The sequence below is a fragment of the Sorex fumeus genome, unplaced genomic scaffold, assembly GCF_029834395.1.
Source record: "Sorex fumeus unplaced genomic scaffold, SorFum_2.1 ptg000029l, whole genome shotgun sequence".
Classification (NCBI taxonomy): domain Eukaryota; kingdom Metazoa; phylum Chordata; class Mammalia; order Eulipotyphla; family Soricidae; genus Sorex; species Sorex fumeus.
In genome coordinates this window covers 4,176,751-4,199,784 of record NW_026606086.1, presented here as the reverse complement: position 1 = coordinate 4,199,784, position 23,034 = coordinate 4,176,751, and the positions used below count along the sequence as shown (strand labels likewise).

General features: G+C 57.9%; 1 protein-coding gene across 1 annotated transcript; it reads right to left on the bottom strand.

Moving 5' to 3' along the window:
* Positions 1 to 6,526: 6,526 nt before the first annotated feature.
* LOC130024605 (CAP-Gly domain-containing linker protein 1-like) lies at positions 6,527 to 16,714 on the bottom strand (the record flags this gene model as incomplete). The annotated part of the gene is given in 8 exon segments (XM_056115311.1): positions 6,527 to 7,186; positions 8,727 to 8,822; positions 9,177 to 9,196; positions 9,199 to 9,373; positions 12,881 to 13,103; positions 14,278 to 14,402; positions 15,352 to 15,893; positions 16,630 to 16,714. Coding segments are annotated over 8 exon segments (1,926 nt in total), but the record flags the coding sequence as incomplete, so codon positions are not given.
* Positions 16,715 to 23,034: the final 6,320 nt, after the last annotated feature.

The window sequence follows — 23,034 nt, the reverse complement described above, 5'->3', positions numbered from 1 at the left end:
AGCGGGAAAGGTGCTTGCCTCGCACGCAGCCAACCCAGGTTTGATCCCTGGCATCCTATAGGGGCCACCGGAGAGCAGCCAGGAGTGATTCATGAGTGCAGAGCCAGGAGGAAGCCTGGAGTATCGCCAGGTGTGGCCCCCAAAGAAAGTGTAAATAAAACCAGAAAAACAGACTGATTCTTTTTCTCCCTCAGGGCAAGTTCTGATGGCCAGTCTCTGAGAGTGCCCAGGCCATCCCACACTAGAGCCAAGAAACGCAGATCTCTCTTCCTCCAGCTGAAAACAAAACAAAGCAAAACAAAACAAAACAAAACAAAACAAAACATGGAAATGTTCAGTTCCCAACAAGCCCACACAGGGTCCACCTGCACAGCCCACATGCAAAGTTCACTTCAGCGCACAAGTGCCCTCCAGGGCCACCTGCTGTTAAGTACAGAAGTGCAGGAAGTGAGGGTGTGCGGGAACTCCTCAGGGCACTGGAACCCAGATGGTCCCCTTCCTTGGAGAGGATTCAAACGATAAAGCGCTGCAGACCCGGGTGGGATGGAAGGGGGGTTGGGGAAGGAGAGACATCAAGGAGGCCCCAAGGCTGACTCCTGCTGCAGGCCAGACCTGAGCCTGTTGATGGTAGGTGCGGGCACCGGAATGCAGCCAAGTGTGCAAACCCCGGAGGACCCCACCCAGCTCTCTCCCTTGACAGGAGCAAGAAGCAGGAAGGCAGCCCAGAGGACCAGACTCCCCCAGCTCTGGGCCTAGAGCATGCGCAAAGAGGCTGGAAAAGCCACATGCTGGTGGGCGTTTCCGTTTGCGACTGAACCTTCCTGGCAGGGAAGAAGTCTTCCAAAGTGGTGTTCGACTCTGGCAACGTGAAGATTTGCCAATGTGATGGGAGCCCGAAGCCCAGGTTCTGGGAGAGCAGCAAGAGGAAGGGCATTGGAGGGCTCTGGCAAGGACATGACCCCTTGACTGAAGGGATGTGTCCTTGTCCATGGGGCCTCTCACTCCTTAAGCATCACCTCTTGTGCTGGGAGCGTGTGGGGGTGGGGTTCCAGCAGCATGTGCGCGGCCCCTGGTTCTCACGGGCGCCAGGGGAGCACAGACCCTTCTTCCTCAGCTTCCCTCTTTTTGGCTTCTGTTATTTTAATGAATCAATTAATTTTAGGAGGGGGTTTTTGGGTCACAATTCGGCGTTGCTCAGGAGTGACTCCAGGCTCTGCACCCAGGAAGTTCTCCTGGTGGTGCTTCGGGGACCATATGGGATGCCGGGGATGGAACCTGGGTTGGCCATGTGCAAGGCCAACACCCTACCTGCTATGCTATTGCTCCGGCATCATTCTCGGATATTTTAAATGGTAGATATTCCCCGACTCTTTTGAAGCATACACGCATATATACATATATACATGTCTGTGTATGTATACATGCTTATCTAGAACCTTTGTGGGTAGTCAGTTTGGTTTGTTTGGGGGCCACACCCAGTGGGGTAGGGACTAAACCCTGGCTCTGTGCTCAGGGATCACTCCTGGCTAGGGTGGAACAGCTCAGGCTGTCAGCAGTCACTCGAGCCCGGGAAAGTGGGGCTGTGAGTTCAGAGGGCACTGGCTCACCTACAACTGCACTCAGGAATTACTCCTGGCGGTGCTCAGGGGACCATATGGGATGCCGGGGATTGAACCTGGGAATTCGGTGTGTAAGTCAAACGCCCTCCCCGCTGTGCTATCACTATGGCCCAGGATATGGTTTCTCTCAGGGTTGAGGCTGGGCCTACACAGCCCTGGTCACTACCATCACCCACCTTACTCTGCATCATCGCATTGGTGTTCCTGGTGTCCTCCAGGGAGGCCAGGGCCTGCAGGGACGCCTCCCGCTCGGCCAGTAGCTCGGTCTGCTGCGCCTCCAGCAGCGCCTGGTCTTTCAGCAGCCAGTGCAGCTGCCGCTGGAGCTTCGTGGCCTTCTGGCCCAGCAGCTCCTTCTCAGAGCCAAGGCTGTTCAGCTGCTCACGCAGGGCCGACTCCACGCGGGCGGCCTCCTCCTTCTCAGCCGTGAGCTCCTCGATCTCTTGCACCAGCAACTTCTGATCCCGAGCCAGCTCCTCGTAGGAGCACTGCAGCTTCTGGATGATGTTGTCCTTGTCCTTGGCCAGGGATAGGTTCTCCAGAACCAGCTTCTTGACATGCTCCTCCAGCTGGCCCCTCTCCTCCAGGCCCTTCTTGCACTCGGCCACCAGGCTGCTCTTGCTCATCTGCAGCTCCTCCACCAGGGCCTGCAGCCCCAGCTTGGCGACCTGCAGTGCATCCTTCTCCGCGCCCACCCTCTGGAGCTCCTCCTGCACCGCCCTGCCCTCTTCCAGCACTTTCTCTTTCTCCGCCTCGAGGGCTTCTCGGTCCAGCCGCTCCTGCTGGCAGAGCTTCTCCGTGGCCCACCTGGCCTCGATGACCTTCTCCTTATCCAAGCGAATCGCTTGGTTCAACAGCCAGAGCTTCCTCTGCTCTTCCCGCAGTGAAGAGTTTTTGGCCTCCGCTTCTCTGTGTTTCAATTGAAACCACCCTCTCTCGGACTTCAGACAGCTCTTCTCCTTCGCCAGCAATTCATTCTCTGACCTCAGGGCCCTGCGATCCTCTGACATCAGCTCCATCTCTTCTTTGGCCGAGCTTAATAAGCAAGTTAAGGACTGCAGAAACAAAAAGCGGGGAAGAATGGAAACAAGAATGAGATCAAGCAGGCACACGCAAGCCAAGCACTTCATGTGGCCTAAATACCAGAAATGAAAATGGCAGAGTAGTCTTACCTGCACACGCGTGTATACGCACACGCGCACACACTCACACACACACGCACACACAGACTCAGGATGGAGAGGCTCAAACACAGTTAGCTTCTTAGCGTCAACATAACTACCTGCCTATTTTGTGGATGGGGGCCCCACACCTGCTGGTGTTCGGGTCTCGCTCAGGGTTCTGTGTTCAGGGATCACTGCTGGCAGGGCCGGAGGACCATACGGGATGCTGGGGATCAACCCCGGGTTGGCGAGTACAAGGCAAAACCCTACCCATTCTACTATCAACCGATTTGATTTTTGAAATGCCGTCTGAAATGATTCCTGACAGCTTCCCGGAAGGTGTAAGTACAGTTGGATCTTGACATTGGGGCATAAGATTTTTCCCCCCACTTCAATTCTTCTATTATAAAATCCATCACTCTGTCCTAGAAGGGATGCATTCAAAAACTAGTTTTCAATACAATTCAAAGAACTACAAAAAGTATTTTGTTTTGGAACTTTGTGCAGGAGGGGAAGGGAAAAGCAACCACTGCTTGTCAAACGATTTTCACAGGGACAAACAGAGGCAGGAAATGGACTTAGTCCCAAAAGTTATACACTTTATAGAAAATCCAGACGAATCCACCAAGCTTTGGAGACTGAAGCCAACAGTTTTTGCTTGCCAAACACAGTAACAAGTCTCAAAATGGAGACATTAGTGGGCCCGCTCGAGCCAATCGATGAGCAATGGGAGGGCAGTGTTTGCAGTCATTTGGGAGGGGCCCAGGGGCTCCAGGAGGACTGGCCGCACATGGGTCAGGGTCTCCCTCACCTGCTCTCCCTGCCCGTCAGCAACGGGTTGTGCGTTTTCATTTCTGAGTCTCAATGCACACCACAGTTGAACCGCCATGTACTTTCCAGAACTTTCTGCAGCAAGGGCTATCTTCTCTGTCCAGCTCAGCAGCCATGAGCCGCAGCAGGCTACTGGTGTGTGCTGGGCAGCTGACCGCTGACGGCCATGTTACCGGAATGGGACTGACCTGAGCATGCACACGAGGCTGCTGGCCACAGAACTGGGCCAGCAGGTGGTCCAGAGAGGAGACGTAGCCCTGGCTGCGGTGCGCGGTGGAAAGCGGCCGGGTACCAACACACACACGGGCCACGGCCGCCATCAGCCGCGGCGCTGCCCTGCGCCCACCCACCTTGGCCTTGTCGGCTTGCGTCTTCAGCTCGGCCACCTCCCGCAGCAGGCTCCCGTTCTCCGCCTGCACCGCCTGCAGCTTCTCCTTCGCCTGCAGCAGCAGCTGCTGAAGGGCCTGCGGCGCCTCCTCGTGCTGCCCCTGGATCTCCACGCTGGCCTTGGCGTGCTCGGCCTGTAGAGCCTGGCACTGGCTGCGGCTCACGTCCGCCTTCTCCTCCTGTGGGGAGCCGGGGGCCACCGTCAGCCGCCGGCCCCCTGCCCGCTCCCAGCACACACGCACACACACGAACAAACACGAACACACACACACAACGCAAACACACAAACATACACACACGCACACACACGACCCCTCTGCTCTGCTCACCAGCATGCACACAGAAACACACATGCACACACACGCGCGCACACATGGCCCCTCAGCTCGGCCGCTTTCGTTCAAGTTCTCCTGAAGACTACGAAGCGCTAGCCCCTTCCCCTGCAGCTCTTCGGCCAGGCTATCGGCCTACCAGAGTCACAAGGATGGAGTGAATGGACCAAGGAGACAAACAGGAACGGGAAGGGGAAAACAAAACAGAAAACACGTATGAGAAGCCCATGACCCAACACAACCCCGAAGAACAGAGGAGTGAGGTAAGCGTGATTGCCTGAAGCTCATGAAGCCAAGGCCTTGGCGCCGGCAGTTCTGGTGATGACTGTCTAGTGGTTATTGAAAACGGCCCAAACAGAGGCGTTTTCTAGACCTAACTTTGGCGTGACCAGAAAATAAGAAAGCCTATGAGAAAGACTGACTTTCCAGGGCCGGGGAGACGGCACAAAGGGCTGGAGTACACACCAGGCCCGAGTTGGAACTGCAGCACCACTGGGCGAGACTGAGATCGGTCCCCAAGCTGAAAAGCCCCACTACTGCTGGGCGGGAGGACCCCAGAGCCCAGAGCATGGCTTGGCGAGGAAGAAGGAAGTAAGCAAGGGAGGAGGGAAGCTAAGGATAGGAAGGAGGGAGGGAGGAAACAGGGAAGAAAGGGAAAGGGAGGGGAGGGAGGGAATTAAAGGTTATCTTTCTTTTTCCTTTTGGCTTTTTCGGTCACCCTAAATGCTCAGAAATTTCTCCTTGGCAGTAACCCGGCCAGCTCACCGAGAGTATCTCGCCTGCACAGCAAGCCTGCCAAGCTCCCCGTGATGTATTCGATATGACAAACACAGTAACAAGTGTCACAATGGAGACGTTACTGGGTCCGCTCGAGCTAATCGATAAACAACGGGAGGGTAGAGACAATGACAGTGACCCTATGGGATGATGGAGATGGAACCCACGTGGGCCGCGTGCAAGGCAAATGCCCTTCCCACTGTACTATCACTCCGGCCCCCAAGATTTACTTTCTTGTAGTTTCTTTTCTGTGACTTTAAAAGTTTGAGGGGTTTCAATATGAAATTTAAAATGAGGGACCTCTAATCCCCTAGACAGCAGTCACCCGAACTTGACGTTTGTTACATATTGATGCGAACAAGAGGGTCAGCTATCCCCTGCTCTGTCCTAGGAATTGATTCCATTTGTTTCAGCCGGTGTTTCTGGAATGCCAGCCAAGGAGTCCTGAGTCCTGAAGGGAACTCCCAGGGATCTCGGGGCCCTTCTGTTATGTCTGTCAGTCCTGTCTACAAAACCCACAGCCCTTCCATCTTGGCCAACAGAGAAGTTTCTCCAACAAAGTGCCCAGCGCGGGGGGGAGCGGGGGGGGGGGTGAGGGCACGTCCCTACCACCACAATCCTATAGGAGGAAAAGGGCATCTCTCGGGGCTCCTTGGTGAGAACTGCAGCTTCCTCGGCTTGGCCCAGATCTCACTGTCTCGTCCTTCCCCAGGGTCAGGGCTACCATGAGAGTCCATGCCTGTGGCCAGCAGGGGGCCATGCTGGAAGGCGGACTTGGCCCAAGCACCTGTTAGAGGCTGAAAGGGATGAAATCTCTGCAGGGCTGGCCGGGGGCTTGTGCTGCAGGGACGGAGGGGCTGGCAATGAGAAATACCAAGATGGGCCACGTCACCAGCCTTGAGGGAGCTCAGAGGCTCAGAGGCATCGAGCACCAGCTGGGAACTGAGGCGCCTCGGGGAGAGGAGGGCAAAGCCCGTCACACGAGCAGGTGGTCAGCAAGGTCAGGGGAAGACCCTCGCGGCCTGACTCGAGCCCAAGTGTCTGGGCGAACTCGGCGAGTATGCAGCGAGCCCAAGAGGTGGGGGGCAGAGGTTTGCTCTGGGGGCTCCTATCTTGTTTTCTCACTGGCCTGGTGAAGAATTCTCTGTTTCAGAAAGACCCCAGACGGGCCCGATTAGCCGGGGCCAAGGCTAGCACGGCATCCAGGTGCTGGGGACCAATGACAACCCCCGAATCATGCCGACTCCTTCTCAGTCCCCTCAGAGGGAACCGCACGGGACGTGACCGGGAGACCTGTCAGCACCAAGCCGGAACACGGCGGCGAGCAGACTGACACACAGCATGCAGGGAGCGAGCGTGGAAGTGGGCGAGGGCGCCCGAGTACCAACCTGCAGCTCTCGGCCCGCTTTGCATTCTCTAACTCCTGAATCTGCTGCTCAGCCACCTGGAGCTGCTGCCTGAGCTTCTCCATTCCCAATTGACCTTCGGAACTGGCCTTCCAGAGCCCATCGAGCTGCAAGAGCTTCTGCTGGGTGGCCTCCAGCTGTGCCGTGGCATTGGCCAGGGCCTGGGCTTGCTGACTACACACGGCCCGCAACCCGTCCAGGTGCTTTACCTTCGTCTCTGCCTCCTGCAGCTTGTTCAGGGCGTCCTCCATCTCCACCAGGTGCTGGTCCTCAATCTGCTCAAGCTTGGCCCGTGCGGCCTCCAGGCTGTTCTTCTGCTCCTGGGCCGTCCTGAACAGCCGCGACCTGAGCGTCTGTAGCTCGGAGGCTTGTGCTGCACGCTCAGCCGCCTGCTGGGCCTTCAGGCTCTCCACCTCCTGCTGGTACTCGAACTGTAGCCTCTCGATCTGCATCTTGAGCTCGGCCAGCTCGGCCGCCTCGGTGCCCACGCCCTGGCTCACGCATGCCTTCGGCTCGCCCATGGCCTGTTGGTGCGGGGCGATGGCCGTCTCCAGCTTGGACTTCCTCAGGGCGATCACGTCCGCGTTCTCCTTGTTGGCATGGTCCAGCTTGGCCCTCAGGCACTCGTTCTCCTTGGCGAGCTTCTCAGAGGCCACCTGCAGGGTCTTCACCTCCTTCTGGTGGGAAAACAAAATTTCCATGAACTTAAAACAGGAAGGAAAAGAAGCAGAAATAGAAATTTGTCTTTATCAAACTGACTGTTTGCTTCTTCTTGTTTTAAGGAAAAGCTTCCAAAAAATGGGGTTCTAAAGGATTTGATTTGTGCTGCTCGACTGAAAATCAAAGCTGAGGCAAAGGCATAGACCTGACTGTCAGAACGAGAGAAAAACGCTCATCAAGAGCAGCCTCCAGCCCCAAGGAGCAGAGATGTGTCAGCCGGGCCCTGCCAGGTGCATGACCCCAGGTATCCCTGTCTGATTCGGAGTCTCCAGCAGAAGTGGTCCCGGCGGGGTCGGCCAGGCCGCCCCGCATCCTTGCCTGCACCCTGCAAGCCTCCGGGACCTGCCCGGGCTTTACCTCCAGGTCGCCTTTGGTGATGGACTCCTCCTCGACTCGGAACTGGAGGTCTTCCACTTTCCTGTGGGGGAGAGGGAGACGTTGTGAGGGGCGTCACTGCTGCCCCCCATGAGGGCCACCATCTTGTAGATGCGCCTGACCCAGCCCCCGGCTCCACACACAGGAGGGCTGAGAGAGTCGGGGAGGGCCAGAGCGAGAGGACAGCAGGCAGGGCGTTTGTCTTGCACGTGGCCGACCCGGGTTCAATTCCCAGCATACCACTATGGACCCCGGAGCAATGCCTGGAGTAATTCCTGAGTGCCGAGGCAGGAGTAACCCCTGAGCATCGCTGGGTTGACCCAAAAAGAAAAAAAAGAAAGTCAGCGAGTCCCCTCAGCTTCGAGCACTGGGTGGGACCCGCAGGCTACAGGAGGAAGCTAGGCCGAGCCAACGCCAGGTGCAGTATCATATCAACCCTTTCTGCCTCGCAGCTAACAGAGGTGGTTAAAAACTGACCCGCGGCGCCTGTCAGTCCCTCCCAGCCAGCGCCTGTCTCCACATTGGGACAACAACTGAGCCCCTGGGGGAGAAGCAGCCAACGACTCGGGGGCGGGGAGAGGAGGGGCTCCCAGTGACTGTCGAGTCGGCACGTGGAGCTGAGGGGCTGAGCCAGGCACTGGCAGTGCCCCTGGGCACCACACTGCCGGGAGCCCATCTGAAAAGGCGGTCTCGGCCAGCACCCCGTGTCCATCTGTCTGCGGCCAGGCCTCAGCCCCGCGTCCGTCTGTCTGCACCCCGGCCTGAGCACCACGTCCGTCTGTCTGCAGCCTACCCTGAGCCCTGTCTGTCTGCTGTCGTGCCCCATGAGTACTGTGGGTTTCCTCCCGCCTGGGACTTAACCACAGGGACTCCCACAGGGCCCACTGGGTTAGGACAGTTCCTTGCCACCCAGCACAGGCCTCCTGAATACCAGGCCAGGTGGACACAGCAGGGAGGGCCGGGGGTGGCTTGGCTCCACTGAGCTCCCCCCCCAGCCCTCCCGGTGAGGCCGCGCTCAGGACTGGGCACCCGTTGGTTTCTGGTTCTCACAGCCCTGGAAGGCCAGGAGTGCCCCAGCCGAGGGAGCCCCCAGCTCCGGGCACGGCCTCACCTCTTCTCCTCCTCCAGCTGGTTCAGCAGCTCCACCTTCTCCCAGTCGGTCGCTTCCAGCATGGCCCGCAGCTCATTGTTCTTGGCCTCCAGCTCCAGAACGTGCTGTAGAGGCAATGGCGCGTGAGTGGCCTCGCCCGCCCCCAACAGCCCTCTGTGGGCTGGCATCGCCACCTGTCACCACGGCAAGCTGAATGGATCTCCCACCTAAGCTACGGCATTTCTGGAAGGCCAGAGGGGAACCACACCACGAAAGCACCGGCGCGGACAACTCGGCACTCCCTAAACCCCCACAGGGCGAGCAGAAGGCGCATGCGATCAAGCCACGCGCCGGACGCCACCGCAACGACGGCAGACGGGGACCCACGGCCTCTGCCTGCACCGCCTGCACCAAGCTCGCGCCCAGCCTCTACCGCAGGCGTCTCTCGGCCCCGGCACTGCCGTCTGCACAGACGTCACCTGGTCGTGCCCGTTCCGGCCAGGGCCAGCTCCTGCTCTATCTCCCCCATGTGGCTCGTGGCCTTGGCCACCTCCGCCCGCTCTAGGTCCCGCTCGGCCAGCAGCTTCTCAATGTGCTGCTGCTTCTCCTTCAGCGCCTCCTGGAGGGCGGTGGTGCCAGAGATCTTGTGGGCGTAGCGGGAGGAGGTTTCCGGCAACTGCAAAGGAAAAAGAGACGTGAAGGGGATGGGGCCGGCCGACACGGGCATGCTCGCGGTGATCCTCGGCAAAGCACATGGAGCAGTGCTGCATCCTTGCATATGGGCCAGCGACTCTCAGCAGAAACGTCATGAAACCTTCCCGAAGATCCTTGGACGGGACCTGGGCTCCACTGATCTCGGGCCTCGTGGGAATCCAGAGACTCTTCTGCAGAGCCGGAGGCAGCCCCCTCCACAGCCCGCTCTGGCCTGAGCTTCCTTAAGGCTGAGCCCTTGGCTTGAGCTTGAGGCCGGCTCCAGCATCTTCAGCCTTGCAGGTCCGTCAGGGTCTCCCTGGGCAGCCTGTCCCTTCTCTCTTCCTCTTCCTTCCAGCTCACCTCGCTCTCCCGGGCACCCGCCCCATGCCTGAATAGCAGTAACCAGAGACTCTTGTCTCTGGGAATGGCCCCGTGCCCCCAGGGGTCACTGGGTGTGACCCTATAAAAGACCCCTTTGCCATCTGCCTTCGAAAATGGGAGATGAGAGGCTAGAATGATAAACTTGCGGGAAAGGCGCTGGCCTTGCACGCCGCTGACCTGAGCTGGATTACAGGTACCCACCCCATAGGGTCCCGAGCCCACCAGGAGTGACTCCTGAGTGCAGAGTCCAGAGTAAGTCCTGAGTATTGCTGGGGCATGGCCAAAGTCCAGGGGAAAAAAAAGGAAAAAGTGGTGGGTTCGAATGTGTGAGGGCTCACGCCCAGCGAGCAGGACAGCAAGGGCAGCTCAGGGAAAGACCAAGCACAAAGGGAAGGAGAGAAGAGGCAAAGACAGTGAGGAGGGGAGGGGAGTGGGCTGAAGGGCTGCGGGGACCGGGGGTCCTGTCCGTTCTATCCTGGGCTCGTGGTCGCTCATGGTCGCTCTGCAGACCCAGATCCCTCTCTGCACAACGGCCCCTGCAGGAGGGGACATGGCGGGACCTGATCTTCATTCTTCGGGCACATGGTGGCGGGGGCTGCAGCGGTGATGGCCAGGACTTCCGCTCCTTCTGCCCGGCCATCCCTGTTCCATCGCCCTGCTGCAGTCCAGCCGCAGGTTCTCTTGCCGCTTCCCCGCATCATCTGAGCTGCTGCCAAACGCCTCCTGACCGACGGGCCCAGCAGGGCCCAGGCTGTCCACTGCTGCTTTGCCTGCTGGGAGCTCTCTAGCCACCTGGTTCTGTCCGGAGAGCGGGATCATCCTTGCCTGTGCGTAAGGACCTGGCCGTGATTTCCCGATACACTTAAAGTATATCTCGTCCGATTAAATGCCCTCCCCAGGGCCAAAGAGTCTGTTGGGGGGGTGGGGGAAGGTGCTTGCAGAGGTTCAAGATCCAGCACCATCAGGAGTGACCCCACCCCCCAAGCAGAGAGCCAGGAATAAGCCCTGAGCACCCCTGGGTGTGGCCCCAAAACCAAATAATAACTAAAATTTCTAGGAGCACACGAGCTCTCGGGCCAGCCATGTGCAGTGCTCCCGGGAACTGCAGTCAACTCGGATTTCAAGGGGTGGCTGGGAAGAGCTTGCCAGCCTTGGGGGTCTAACACCAAGACCCGGGCTCAACCCCCCTCCACCGGGAGCAGCCCCCAAGCACCACGCCTGGAGTCCCTGAGCACTGCCAGGTGAACACCAAAGAGCAAAAATAAAAACTAAGAAAGGCGGGCGGCGGTGTTCCCTGAGCCTCCTGGCCTGAGCGGGTGGGGCAGGCCAGACGCACGTGCTTCCTGGGCCCGAGACAGCTCCCTGAGGAAACCAGCACAGGAGCGATGGGCTTCTTTCAGCCAACTATGGAGACGAGACTGTGAGGTTCAGGCGCTGGAGCAGGGAGAAAGCAGCACCCCTAGCATGGGGGGAGGCGCGTGCTGAGGGGCTGGGCAAGGTCGGGGCCACGAGCTGAACTCAGGATGCTGATGCCAAAGCCTCTGCCCTGCGCGTGGTTTGTGAGGCCCCAGGCTCCATCCCAGCAAGGCCAGGCCTTCTGTGGGAGCCTGGTACCTCAGAAGAGCAACTCAGCCAACAGACGAACAGGGAGGCCTCCACAGGGCACGCACGGACCCGTGTGCATGTATGTATGCGTGCATGTATGTTCCGGTGGGCATATCTGCACGCACCTGTGTGCATGCGCGCGTTGTGTTTATGCATGTATGTGCCTGTGTGTGTATACCCATAAGCCTGTGTATATACGGTATGCACTACGTGTACATGTATGAGTGACTGTGTGTATGAACGCTTGTGTGTGCACTTATGGAATTATGTTGTTGAGGTATACTTCCGTGAAGTCACACAGAATCTTTCTATATTCCTGTCATAGACGCTAACGGTGATGTTCAGTTTAGGAGTGAGCTCCACCCTGCATAAAGATATGCAAGGCAGGGGCCAAAGAGCTGGAGAGCGAAGCCCCAGCGCTGCCCAGGCTCAATCCCGGAGGCCCGCCAGGAATAATCCCGAGCACAGAGGTGGGAGAAAGCCCTGAGCTCTGCCAAGTGTGACCCCAAAACAGAACCAAACAAGATAGCGGGGGGAGGCTGGAGATACGTCTCAGGCGTAGGGCTCTTGCTTGGAGGTGGGAGGCACCGGCAAAACCCCAGCACTGCAAACGGCCCCTTGAAGCACTGTAGGGTATGGCCCACAGTCAAGCAGAAAAACAAAACCAAATTCCACAAATGGGCTGGTTCGCGAGGGAAGGAGAGGGGCTTCTGAGTCTGCTCTCCTCCTAAATGGTGAGGCGAAGGGAAGGAGGAGTCGGACGTGAGGATACAGGTGGGGCAGGGAAACCTGGTGGTGGTCGAGCAAGACAGGACTGGCCCCAGGCCTGTGCCCACGGCGCGTGGCCTCCTGGCTCCCGTTCCCGTGTCATCTGTTTTGTATCTTCCGTTGCACACACACTCACTCCCTCCTCTTCCGCATCGAGGGTCAATGCACGGAGCAGAGGCGGCGGCAGGAAGCGCAGCCCCCAGCAAAGCCAGCCCCCCGGGACACCCTCTCCATCGTGGGCCCGTTTCCCTGTGGACAATATCTCAGGGCACCCTTGCATATTCAGACACACTTTAGTGTTTATGACTCAGATCGACATGAGAGGAGAAGCCACGAGGCCCCAGCTTTGAATTGCGGCACCGCAATGGACAGAAGTCGAGGCCACTCTGCATGTGGACAGCGGTACAGAGGGACAGGAGGGAGCAGGGAGAGACGGAGAGAGCAAAGAAGCAAGATGAAGGGCCAAGCGTTCCCCAGAGTCTCTGGGCCCTGCTCTGACCCTCAGGCGCCCCCTTCAGCTACCCCACTTCATCCCTAAGGTGGCCTGAGGCCAGAGAGTAGCCCTGAGCACCCCAGGAAAGGCCCATCCCTGCTCCTGTCACTGGTGGTGGCTGGGAAGCCACTCGCCTGCCACCCGGAGCTGCTCAGCCCACGTGCTCCTGCTCCGCCTCTCGCCCCTGGGGCTGTGGGAGTCTGTGGGGGCCCGAGCACCCCGCAGTGGTAGGGGGCTGCTTACTAGTCGCGTGCGGCCGGATCTGCTGCACTCGAATGAGGCCCCGGAGCTGACGGAGCTGAACGAGGAGGCCGAAGGGCTGCGCTTCAGGCTGGCGGGGGTGGTGGCCATCACATGCCTCACGGCGGCCACCTTGCCCTGGGCCGGCGTCGTGGACGGGAAGCCGATCTTGGTGACTTTGTGAATGGGAGCAAACAAGCCATACTTGGGCTGACACTGGAAGTACCTGCGGACAACGAGGAGGGGGGGGACAAAAACACCTTCGGCCAGAGACACAAGCGCCGACCCAGAAGTCCACTGAGTCCCACAGTCTCACACCCCCACAAACGAACACGCTCCCACAGCCCCACATGCCCACGCACTCACACCCCAACAAACACACACACACACGCACCCCAAACAACACTCCCACACTCTCACACTCCCACCCCAACAAACACACTCACACTCACACCCCAACCAACACTCCCACATTTCCACAGCGCCACACTCACACTCACTCCCCAACAAACATCATACCCTCCACCAGCCCACACTCACACACACTCACAACCTAACAAACACACACACACCCCAACCAACACTGCCACACATAAACACCACAACCAACACACACTTACACTCACACCCCAACCAACACTCCCACACTTCCACACTCTCACAGCCCAACAAACACACTCACACCCCAACCAACACTCCCATACTCTCACACTCCCACCCCGTCAAACACACACACTCACACCCCAACAGACACTCCCACATGTCCACAGCCCCACACTCACACACACTCACTCCCCAGAAACACACATACTCACACCCAAACCAACACACACTCACACTCGCACCCCACCGACACTCCCACACCCACACACACTCACACCCCAACCAACACTTCCACACACCCACAGCCCCACAGTAACACACACGCACACCCCAACCAACACTTGCACGCTCTCAAACCAACACTGACACGCTCTCATTCCCCCACAAACACGCTCACACCCCCACCAACACTCTCATGCCCACGCCCCCACCAACACTCTCATGCCCATGTCCCCACCAACACTCTCACAGCCCCACACTCACACGCTCACATACACACTCCCTCATACATTCACACCCACACTCGCTCGCATGCCGCCCACCCCCACCACGCAAACCAAGGGCGATTCCAAGCAGCCTCCCCGGCATCTGAAGGGTGACAGCAGGCCCGGGGGGTTCCTGCGGCCCGAGCACAGCTGCATATGGGGGCCCCAGGCTGTACCCACATCCCTGCAGGGTCCCCGAGTGCCACCGGAAGTGGCCCCGCCTAAGAACCAAGTGAAGTGGCCTGCAGTCCTCTCAGCGCCTCCCGGGCACCGTGCATGGACCCAGGCTGTCTGGGGGGCAGGGGGACCCACCTCCTTCCGGCCACGGCACCATCGTTCTTGCCCAGTGGCTTGTCCAGCTCTACGCCGCACCAATCCCCCTTGGCGAAGTCCGTCTCCCCGAGGAAGCGCACCACACCGGCCTCCATGCCTCCCACCTGCAGGAGGGATGGAGGGACGTGGGTCAGGCACCCTGGACTGCGCACAGCGCCCCCACCCCCGCAGATGAACATTCTGGCTTCAGAGTCGGGATTTCCTGAAGAAACCCCAAAGGTCAAAGTGCCATTTCCCCCCGCAACCCCTACAGGGTGAGCAGACGCTGCTGCTCAGTGTCCATGCAAGGCAGCGGCATTCACACCCACTCGCTGTCACCGGTGGCCTGGCTGACCACACCCCCGGGAATCTCTGACCCAGGCCAGCCACCTGGTGTGGCGAGGGGATCGCTGCCCCGTGGGTGTGGGAGCGGAGCACTGGCAACCCCACCGCTGGAGAACAATTAAGCCAGAAACCAGCTAAAGGAAAATGACTGTTCTCGTATCTTAGCAGAGTTCGATCTTCCAGTTCTCCTTCACTATGCCTTGGCTTGACGCTTGGCTCCCGGGACACAGAGCAAAACAGAATCACAGCGCTGGACACTGACAGGAATGCTGACAAACAGGGCTGGAGCACCGGGGGAAGGGTGCTTTGTGTGCGACCACCCTGTGACGCCCCAAGCAAAAACATCGAAAACCAGAGAAATAGAACCGATTTCCAACTTTGTTCATTGGTTTGTTTTTGAGTCACAGTCAGAGTGCTCAGGGCTTACTCTTGGTTTGGTGCTCACGGATCACTCCGGGATGTGCTTGGGGGACTGTACATGGGACCAAGACTTAAACCCCGGGTCAGAGGCGTGCAAAGCATGACCCCTCCCCACGGCATGACCCCTCCACCCTGTTTTGGCTAAACTGGTAAAACTGGCAGCATCCCCGCACGCATCCATCACGCTGGAAACTGCAGGACCAGGCGTCCCGGCTGCTCGTGCTTCCACCCAAACCGCGAGTCTGGAGGAGCTGATGAACCAGACAGGCGAATGGACAGCCACCCGCGACCAATGCCCTCGGCACTCACCAACACCTGGTCCCCGAGCTTCAGCTCCCGCTCCCCTTTCTTGAGGGAGCCAGCCTCAGAGAGGTTGGAGATGGACTCGCTGGTCGTCCTGGTCAGGCTGCTGATGTGAGGGGTGGCCGGTGCCTCCTTCGCGGGGGACTGGGGCACCTTCGCGGTGCCGGCAAGGGCAGGGGAGGCCGACAGGGGCGGTGTGGCACAGGCGGCAGGCGCTGGCTGCTGGCAGTTGGTCTCATCGTCGGCCTGCAAGCTCCTACTCAGCTTGGACGGCCGGGTGAAGATGCCCTTCAGCGGCTCGCACTGGAAGTAGCGCACACCCGCCACCGAGCCGTCGTTCTTGCCGATGGGCTCGTCCAAGACGATCCCGGCCCACTGACCAGGGGCAAACTGGGTCTCCCCGAGGAACTGGATGAATCCAGGCTTGTTCCCGTTCACCCAGACTCGTTCCCCCACCTGGAAGTCGCCCACAAACTCCTCCTGCATCTCCGAGGAGGGGGCGCTGGGGGTTTTCTCCCCAGGCACGGTCTTCTCAACGGGAGCAGCCGCTGGAACAGCAGAAACGGTCAAAAGGGTCAGAAGGGACAGGAAGGGCCTGTGCAGGTCCAGTTAAAGTGTGGTTGGGGGAGAGGGACACCCAGCAGTGCTCGTGGCTACTCCCAGCCAATGACGGGGGCTGCTTGTGGCGAAGCCTGGCCGGGCCAGCCGTGAAGCGGACGTGCTCACCTACCGCAGCATCCCAGGCCGCAGTCATACTTTGGGCAGCTCAGGGGAAATCTTTGGATACACCCCGTGATACTACGGACCAAGCCAGGTGAAAGCTCGAACCCAGTGTCTTATTTCTGCTGTGTCCACTGGCCCATCTTCTTTTTCTTTTGGGCGGGGAGCAACACAGCCAATGCTCAGGGCCTATTTCTGGTTCTCCGTTCAGGGTTACTCATGGTGAGGTTGAGGGTGGAGAGTCACATGGGGTGCCAGTTGCCCTCCCCACTGTACTGTGGCTTTGGCCGGCAATGAGGCCCTCTAGTCCAGGTGAGTCCACCTCCCTAAGCCTGTCCCCAAGCCCGGGCAAGGGAGCTAGCAGTTAGAAGGGAGCGGGTTGGTCGCCTCAGCTGTCACCGGTTGCCGTGACAGTAAACTCACAGAACGTGACACTCGTGTGTGAGAGCTGTCCCCAGAGCCACGGACGTGTCTACAGCTCAGGGAGCCCTTCCCTGGCGAGGACTCGGGATGGGGTTCCCGGGTGGGAATGAGTCTCCGTTGGCCTGGGCTGAGCGCACTTACCGGCCGAGGGTGCCTTCAGGGCCCAGCTCCCATGCTTGAGGATCTTGGTGGGGGCCTTCAGCCCGCTGGGCCTCAGCAGACTCATGGTCAGGCGGTCAGACGCTGCCGCGGCCACTACCAGGCCCCGACCATCGAGCCCACTGTGGGGCCTTCTGAGGCACACTCGTTCTCAGGACTAAATCTCTGAAGAGCAGAGGAGAGAGTCTGTCTCAGGCGAGCGACCACAGCAGCTTCCGGAGCCCAGAGAGCTGCCAGTCTGGCACTCGCCACCCCGAGTGCGACCCCCAGTCTCCCGCACAGCCCCCTGAGCCCACCAAGTGTCATTCCTGCGCAAAAACTCAATCCAAAACAGACAAACAAACAACTGCCGATTCGGGGCCAGAAAGCAGAGGGGACAGGTACTAGCCCTGCGGGCAGCTGACCCTTGCGCCCTCCCTGCCATCACTCCCACCACCAAACACATTCAGGAGCCAGAAATCATCCCTGAGCACCGCGACTGTCACTGACCACCTCCCCGTCCAGACACTGACGAGCCGGCAGGCGACACAGCAGTGATGGCTGGTCTTGTGTGTGCGTGTGTGCGTATGTACATGTGTGAGAGGCCCGGGGTTACACGTAGAAGCTAAGGCAAGCAACAGGCACACTTTTTTCTATGGGCTGAGAACTGCAAGGGAAAAGGGCCCAGCAAGACTGCGCCATGGGGGGCTGGAGAGCGATAGCACAGTGGGAAGGGCATTTGCCGTGCACGCGACCGACCCAGGTTCGATTCCCAGCATCCCATATGGTCCTCTAAGCACTGCCAGGACTGATTCCGGAATCCAGACCCAGGAGTAAACACTGTGCATCACCAGGTGTGAACCAAAAAGAAAAAAAAAATTGTGCCAAAGGGGAACGAAGGAGTTTTCGGCATTTCCTTCATTCCTTGTGACGCTGCCCAGGTTGGATAACCACAAGCCAGTATTAACTCCATTTCTTAACCCACAGAACTGAGGCAGACAGGTAGATGGGGAAAGCGTCCCCATGGCGATGGAACGCCGAGAAAGTCAACAAAAGCTTCATGGCCACCAAAAGACTACCTGAGTGCACGGGACCCAAGATCTTGTCAAAATTAACCCACATTATGAGGCCCAGAGCAGGCTGGACCCCCTGAGGGAATAGGAACAAAGGGCAGGAAAGGAATTTCTAAGAGGACCATGGACCACTCAACTCTACCCCGTTGGCAACCACCCTAGCAACGGACTCTAGGTAGCTAGAAACTCCCACCAGGGGCAGCCTGGGGAAATCCCTAGATAAGCCACCTTGAACCAAGGGAGGGCGCTCATGTGTGCCCGAGCCCAGGTACTGCTCTTGCCTATGAGGTCCATCATGTCACGGGCTTCTCCCCTCCTGAGGTGTGGACTTTCAGACCGAATGCAACCTAGCAACATAACATGTTCAGTGGCTTTCCGCACCTCTGGAGAAGCCGCACTCTCTCTCGAGCGTGTTACTCCCTCCCTCCTTCCCCTTCCTAAAGGCCTCCAAATAAAATGTTTCTGCTTCATGCTCATCTCCTGAAATGCTTTTCTGCGAGGAGGACAAAGACCCGGGGGCATGAGGAGGTCGAGGATCGACTCCCTTTCCCTGAAAAGGGCAACCCCTCACTCCGGCCCAAGACCCCGGGAAGGCCTAGTGGGCGTCGTGGGGCTGGCGGGGCTCATCGCACTCAGCAGTGCCAGCGCTCCAGCCAGTCTCGGGGGAGTGATATATTCTCCTCTACTTCTCATCAGCCCCCCATGAGGGCCCACTGACTTCAGAGTCATTCCATATTTCAATAGAGAAGTCCGCAAGGGGCAGAGAGGCAGGACAGTGGGGAGGGCACTTGCCTTATATCCAGTTGTCCTGGGCTCGATCTCCGTCAGCACAGGGACGTTAGCCGGCCAGGGTCACCCCTGGGCACAGCCAGGTATGGCCACCCCACCCCACCCCGCCCCCACCCCACCCAAAAATATATATATATAACTAGTAAAAAAACTTAAACTAACTAAACATTAAAAACTATCATACACTAAAGAACTGTTAGAGAAAAAAGCCGCCCCCACGCGGGCAGAAAGCCCAGAGACTCAGATTCACCTGTGTCACACTGCACTCGCAGCTTCAGTACTGAGCTCTGCCAAACAGGCTCGTGCCAGTCTCGTGGAGAGACTGAAAATGGCAGTTGGAGTCTAGAATGTTCTGAGGTAGAAGTAGAATTCAGCAAGGAGGAGGGCATCATGGGCCATTCTTAAAGGGGCAGGCGCCACCCTTCGTGATGTCAGTGTCTGGCTGAGGCTCCGGAGGGCTGCCCTTGCAGACGTCAGCACTACATGGTCAATGAGCCTCTGGTCCCTGCGGGGCCCAGTTCTGGATCCCCGGGCCCTGTGAAAGTGGTTTCAGAAAACTTTTGACAAATGTTTGTCAGTTACAGATCTCCAACTGAGGTCATTCAGCATCCCCCGAGTGGGACCTGGACCCAGTGACCCTGCCCAAGGCACTCCTCAGGAGCCGGGCCAGGAAATCTGTGAGCCGGGGGGGGGGGGTGCTGGCGGGGGGGCAGAGCGACAGGGCAGAGGCCCTGAGCTCGACCCTGACAGCCCTGCTCTCTGTGTCCCCAGTGCTGTGAGCAACACCGGCCGCACCATGGCCAGGGAGTGGCCCAGCCCACTAAGGCCTGAGAGCTGTACAGAGGAGTATGGCCTGGCCTGCTCCGGATGGGAGCACAAGCTGAATAAGTGCGGGTCCCCTCGAGGATAAGTGAGCGGGAACTGGGGAGTGGGGGGGAGGTGGGGAGGGCGGAGTGACCTAACCTGGGGGCTGAGGACGGGACATCTGACGGTGCTCAGGGCTGACTCTGATCCAGTCAAGGGAGCTCATCCTGGCAGGACCTGGGTGGGGAGGGACGTACAGGGTGGGGTGGGGTCAGCCACAGGCAAGGCAGGCTCCTTGGCCCTGGGCTACCCTTCCAGGCAAGGATACCTATTTTCTTTCTTTCCTTTTGTTTTTTGGGACACTCGGCAGTGCTCAGGGTTACTCCTGGGTCTGCACTCGGGAATCACTCCTGGCGGTGCTCAGGGGACCTATGGGGTCAGCCATGCACCAGGCAAGCGCCAAGTCTTCATGTCAAGGTGCCCACGAAACACAGTGTGCAACAAAGGGACTCTGCAGAGAACGCCAGGGCCAGCAAACGCTACTTGGAAATCAATCAATTCTGAAAAAACACAAAAAGATGCAAAAGGAGGGGCTGGAGTGAGAGCACAGTGGGGAGGGGTTTGCCTTGCTCACGGCTGACCAAGATTCGATCACCAGTCCTGAGCACTGCCAGGAGGAATTCCTGAGTGCCACGTCCGGCGCTGCGGGGCAGAGCCAGGGGAGGGCCGTCAGGGTGAAATCAGCACTCGAGTCACACAGGTTTCGTCACTCAGGAGATGGCATGAATGCATGCGTTTATTCAGAGCATAAGTACAGACTTAAGTATGTTTCCACAGCCCACCCAAAAGAAGGAAAGGGGATGGGACGTGGGAAAGTGGATGGGACAATGAGCAGAGCCATGCACTGTTGGTCAGCCACCTGGTGACCCTTTCGGCATAATGCTATTGGTCAGAACGACCTGCTTTGATATAGCTTTGACATATCTGCAAAGATTGTGCTGTTCCTCATACATCATTTACAAATCATTTACGAGGGTGCATTTTCCCCAAACTGAAACCTCCTGTACTGGGAAGTTGCCCAGCTTTGAGCAGGACAAAGGGGGAATGAAAAATCAAGCATTCTTTTACTTGGTCAGTAGGCAACATTGAGCATCACTGAGTGTGACCCAAAAAGCCAAAAAAAAAAAAAAGAGAGAGAAAAAAACAGCGCAAAAGAAAATGTGTTTGAGCCTCACTGTCTCCCTGAGACTTGAGCACTCAATGCTGTGTGTGAGCCTAGTAGAGTCTCCGGCCTGAACAAGCCCCCACCTCCCCACCCACATGCTCCTGTGTTTGGACCCTGACCCTAAATCCTGTGATGGGACCACGTGTGTCCATGAAAAATACGCTAGCAGGCTCACGCCCTGGAACGTCCCTGCTTCACACAGGCGTGGCACACGGGTCCTGGCCTGCTAGCGGCCGGCAGTGATTCGGCAGGAAGCAGAAGTGTGAGCCTGAACGTGGGTCAAGTCCGTTCCTTCAGCTTGGAGGGGAGGAATGTACGAGAGGGGGTTTTGAGCACTGACTCACAAGCAGGAGGTCCTGAATCCAAGCCCCCGGGGTCAACCGTGCACCTGGCACAAAGCCGGCACAAACCCGTCAGCTCTGCTGTCCCAGCACCACGCAGGAAGGGGGGTGACCCCAGGGGGAGGGCCACCGAGAGAGGAGGGGGACACCACAGAAAGGAGTGAACACAGGGCAGGAGTTGAGGGCTGCAGGGCCGGGAGCACCAGGCAGAGAGCAGCCCTGGGGAGCAGGAGGACACGCAGGCGCCCTTGTCACTGGCCACTCGAGTCAGTCGCACAAGCCGTGTGCAGACCCAGGAGGCTGACAGGGCACCAGGGACGGGGAAAACCCAGCAAGGATTTTTCTTTAAGTTTTGGGCCTTGGGGCCAGAAGTCTAGTACAGCGGGGAGGGCATTTGCCTTGCACACAACTGACCCGGGTTCAATCCCGGCATCCCATAGGGACCCCCGAGCACCTCCAGGAGTAAGTCCTGAGTGCAGAGCCAGGAGTGACCCTGGAGCACGTCCAGGTGTGACCCAGAAACAAAATAACAGCAGAGCAAGCCGAAGGGCATGGAAGCTCCAAGCCACGGAAACGCCGAGGTTGGTGCCCACTCGCCCCCGCCCCCCGCCAGGCCAGGCCTGCCTGCGATCAAGGTGCCCGAGTGTCTCCAGACAGGATCTGCCTCAGCAGCTCGGTGCGTTATCTCAGCCTATCACCCAGCTCGACTGGGATTGACTCTGGTTATCTCCTTGACTGGTTATCTTGGGCATCTCAGGGGCCAGCCGCCAATCTCCGTCCTCCCACCTGGCCAGGGCGGGATCAGGTGTCAGCAGCTGGGCCCTGAACACCCCACCTGCCCGTCCAAACACAACGCGAGCCCAAAGGCCAGGCTCGCCCCCAACTCGTAGGACACGACCAAGCTAGGGGCCCCGGAGAGCACTGGGCCCGAGGATGGGTCCCAGAGATCCCCAAATCTCCCTTGATCGACGGCCCGGCCCAGCAATCTGCATCAAGCCCCGGTCCCAAGCTCTTTGCTTTCCTTCTGCTTGCTGAGCGAAACTTGGAGGGGAGGAACTCCAAACTTTTTTTTTTTTTTTTTGCTTTTTGGGTCACACCTGGCGATGCACAAGGGTTATTCCTGGCTCTGCACTCACAGGGGTTACTCCCTGCTCTGCACTCAGGAGTTACTCCTGGCATTGCTCAGGGGAACTTATGGATGTTGGGACTCGAACCCGGGTTGCCCACGTGAAAGGCAAACGCCCTACCCGCTGTGCTATCTCTCCAGCCCCGGAACTCCGAACCTTATATAGAAAACAATGTATTTCACAATGCCATTTCAGCCATTCTGATTGTTGGGGGGTAAATTCTAAGCAATCATGGTGCATCTTTTGTCGAAATAATGAATGTAATCAATGTAGAGAAGAGTTAGTTAGAAATCATTTGCCTCATAGGCATTGGGTGGGTGGGAGGTGGGGTATATTGGGGTTCTTGGTGGTGAAAAATGAGTACTGGTGAAGGGTGAAGAAGACGGTGTTTGATCATTGTATGACCGAGACTTAAATCTGAAAGCTTTGTAACTTTTCCCACAGTGATTCAATAAATAAATATAAGAAGAAGAAAGAAAGAAAGAAAGAAAGAAAGAAAGAAAGAAAGAAAGAAAGAAAATTATGGAAAAAAAAGTAAGGTGGAGTTCATGCCCAATTCAATCAGCTAATCAGTGGCTGAATAAATAGCAGTACTCCTACATAAAAACACAAACCATCAAACAAAAATCACTGTACCTGTGAGGCGAGTGCATCAGCAGCCTGATGGCGCCTCCACACTTCCAGATACCCCAAAATTGCTGTTGTGCCTTTGGCCAGACCCCAAATACTTGGGGCAAAGTTTACCAAGAAAGTAAATGGCCAAAAGTTAGGTATGTGGGAGACACACCCACAAATCACCTCCGGCTCAGCTAGATCATTGGAGGCATGGCCTCTCTGGGTCCTGATTGAACTGCTTAATGGCCATGATCCCAGAGACTCAGAAACAAATCTCGAAACCCAGTGGCTTTTGGCAGAAATGCGTCTGGTCCCTGCAGTGCTGGGCCCACGGTTTCGTGCCTTGGCCTGTTCCCTCTGGTGGCCCGGTGGCCGCCATCCTCCAGAGGCCACTGGACAGTCAGGCTTGGGACCTCAGTGACAAAACTTGTTGG